Source organism: Myotis lucifugus, unplaced genomic scaffold (genome assembly GCF_000147115.1).
Source record: "Myotis lucifugus unplaced genomic scaffold, Myoluc2.0 scaffold_1421, whole genome shotgun sequence".
NCBI lineage: Eukaryota > Metazoa > Chordata > Mammalia > Chiroptera > Vespertilionidae > Myotis > Myotis lucifugus.
This window is the reverse complement of record NW_005872469.1, coordinates 38,075-40,925: the sequence shown is the minus strand read 5'-3', so window position 1 is coordinate 40,925 and position 2,851 is coordinate 38,075. Positions and strand designations below refer to the sequence as shown.

Below are 2,851 nucleotides of genomic sequence, written 5' to 3'. Positions count from 1 at the left end.
AGAATAGTGACTTTTTTAAGTCAAAGTTAAATTTTCATTGATTTGTTCCATTCCCACCCTTTGGCGACTCTAGTGCCCGTCCCTGACATCGCGGTGCCTGTCCCGCAGGACATGATGCTGATGTCCTTCTGCTGCATGGAGCTGCAGCTGGACCAGTGGCTGCTGACCAAGGGCAGGAGCGCCTCGGGTAGGAGCGCTGTTTCCTGTGGCGGGAGGCCTGCCGGACCCTTAGCCGTCAGCAGGCGGGGGCGCGGGGAGCCTGCCGGACCCTTAGCCGTCAGCAGGCGGGGGCGCGGGGAGCCTGCCGGACCCTTAGCTGTCAGCAGGCGGGGGCGCGGGGAGCCTGCCGGACCCTTAGCCGTCAGCAGGCGGGCACGCGGGGGGGCCTGCCGGACCCTTAGCCGTCAGCAGGCAGGGGCGCGAGGGGGGGGGGGGGCCCAGCCATGGAATTCAGACTGCAATCTGCAGTGGGCACATTTCCTGGGTTGGCTTGTCAGGCCTGCAAGGATCCAGGGTCTCAGCCGAGACGTGTTAGCAGCAGCTGACCACCAGAGGGAGCCACCTACCTGCTTTTCTCTTCCTTGGGATGGAAGTGAGATCTTAGTGTTCCCAAGTGATCACGTGACAATTGATGTGTCCTAATAATTTCTCCAGCAGATCGAGGGCCCAGGGAGAGCTCTGGGAGCAGAGGGGCGCCTGGACCTGCACATGAAGTTGACTTGTTCTGTCTGACTGTTTTCAGTGTCTCCTCGGCACTGCCCTGCTGCTGGTGTGGCGAATGGCAGGTTTGGGCCTGATTTCCCGGGAACCCACTTCCTGGGCGACCTCCTGCAAATGTCCTTTGCCTCGTCTCAGCGGGACCTGTTTGAGGATGGCTGGCTGGAGTTTGTGGTCCGCGTGTATTGGTTGAAGGCTCGGTTCCTGGCTCTGCAGGTTGGTTCTGTGATCGGCCGCGTGGGGAGCTTGCCCTGGCACCAGAGGGATGGAAGAGACTGGGTGCCTCCTTGAGGATGTGCGTGTGCACGTGTGTGGCCCCTGCCCGGGCTCAGCTTGAGGAAGTGGGACCTGGGGGGATGTTCAGCTTCTCGGGAACCCCAGGGTAGCTCCAGCCTAAAGCACAGCCGCACAGCAGGGTCGGCAAGGGGCCTCCTGTGCCCCGGTACGGCCCTCACTCAAGATTGCTCGGGGGCTGGACCCTTTGCTGATGTCTGCAGAGCTTTCTAGAGGGAGCCCATCCCCTCGCTTGTGTGAATTCTCGGAAGGCTGCTGTGGAGCCTGGTCTGGAGGGCCAGTGGGCCTTCACACATGGTGACGCCTGGTGCACTGTGGTAGCGCGAGCAGCAGAGTGCACAGTCGGTTCTGGAATTAGGGCAGGCCTAGCTTTTAATCCTGGCCCTGCCATTTATGGTTGTGCTTTTTGAACAAGATACTCAGCCTTCCTCAAGTGTCTTAAGTGTCCTTACCTGTAATATGAGGTTAATGTTACCTCCCCTTAGAGTTGTGATGTGAATTCATTTGTCTATTTGTTCGTCCGTCCGTCCGTCCATCCATCCATCCATCCATCCATCCCACAAGTACTCACTGAGCCCCACTGTGCATCAGGTCCCTTCCCAGGGTCTGGCAGGGATCGGATGAAACGGCCCTCACTGTGCCTGCAGGCTGGCGGGTCAGGGAGGTGAGGCCCCTGGCATAGCAGCACAAGTTCTCTTCCTTCATCCTCTGTCCCCTGACGGCTCTTCCTTTGACCAGGGGGACATGGAGCAGGCGCTGGAGAACTATGACATCTGCACAGAGATGCTCCAGAGCTCCGCTGCCCTCCAGGCAGAGGCCGGGGCCGAGCAAGGCGACGTCGTCATCCGGCTCCCCAACCTCCACAACGACTCGGTCGTTTCCCTGGAGGAGGTGCGTGGCGTGTTCTTCACGGTGTTTCTTAACGGTGCAGAGCTGTGTGAGGGCAAGGCCAAGTGCAGTGCCCCTGTTGGCCTCCCGGTGAGGTAATGGGGCCTGTGGGTAATGGGGCTTGTGACCTTTGGCCCAGGGCTCCATGAGTCTTGGCAGCCTGATGCCCAGGGCTCCACGAGTCTGGTTTGCTGAACTGACTATGAGATGCCTACTATTCTGGCAGACACTTTTCTGAGCTGCTCTGGTTCTGGGGAGTTTTTTGTTGTTGTTTTCTTATGTTTGTTTTTTAAAGAATTGAGCACCTTGACTTTAATAGAAATATTTTTTGTTTTGTTTTGTTAGGCCTCACCTGAGGATATTTTTTCCATCGAGAGAGAGTGGAAGGGAGGGAGTTGGGGTGGGGAGAAAGGGAAACATCGATGCGAGAGAGGCACATCGATTGGTTGCCCCCTTCATGTGCCCCGACTAGGGCCAGGGAGTGAACTCAGCCCAGGTTCGTGCCCTTGACTGGGAATCGAACCCTTGACCCTTTGGTGTGCGGGCCGACACTCTAACCACTGAGATACACACACCAGCCAGGGCTTAATAGAAATACCTTTAGTGAAGTATTTGCCTAATGTAAATGCTGGTATGTTCAGGGAGTCGGGTTTTGGGTCTGGTAAATGCAGACACTGGCTGGTTCAGGGAGTAGGCGAGGGGTTCGTCATCTGCTCGGAATTCCGGTTCCTTCCAGATCGATAAGAACCTGAAGTCGCTGGAGCGGTGCCAGTCCCTGGAGGAGATCCAGCGGCTGTACGAGGCTGGTGACTACGAGGCCGTCGTGCAGCTGCTCCGCCCCACCTTGTGCACCAGTGGGTTTGACCGGGCCAAACACCTGGAGTTCATGACGTCCATCCCCGAGAGGCCGGCGCAGCTGCTGCTGCTGCAGGTGTGTGCTGCCCGGGCCCCG

At 58.1% G+C, this 2,851-nt stretch overlaps 1 protein-coding gene across 1 annotated transcript in view; it reads left to right on the top strand.

Annotated features, from left to right (window-relative positions):
- CABIN1 (calcineurin binding protein 1) overlaps positions 1-2,851 on the top strand; it is a gene marked incomplete at its 3' end in the record, with an annotated part of 49,750 nt that overhangs the window by 13,648 nt on the left and 33,251 nt on the right. Inside the window, exons 13-16 of the mRNA XM_023748467.1 lie at positions 109-187; positions 743-933; positions 1,750-1,902; positions 2,636-2,830. Of these exons, the coding sequence (XP_023604235.1) occupies positions 109-187; positions 743-933; positions 1,750-1,902; positions 2,636-2,830 (618 nt within the window). The remainder of the gene's footprint in view (positions 1-108; positions 188-742; positions 934-1,749; positions 1,903-2,635; positions 2,831-2,851) is intronic.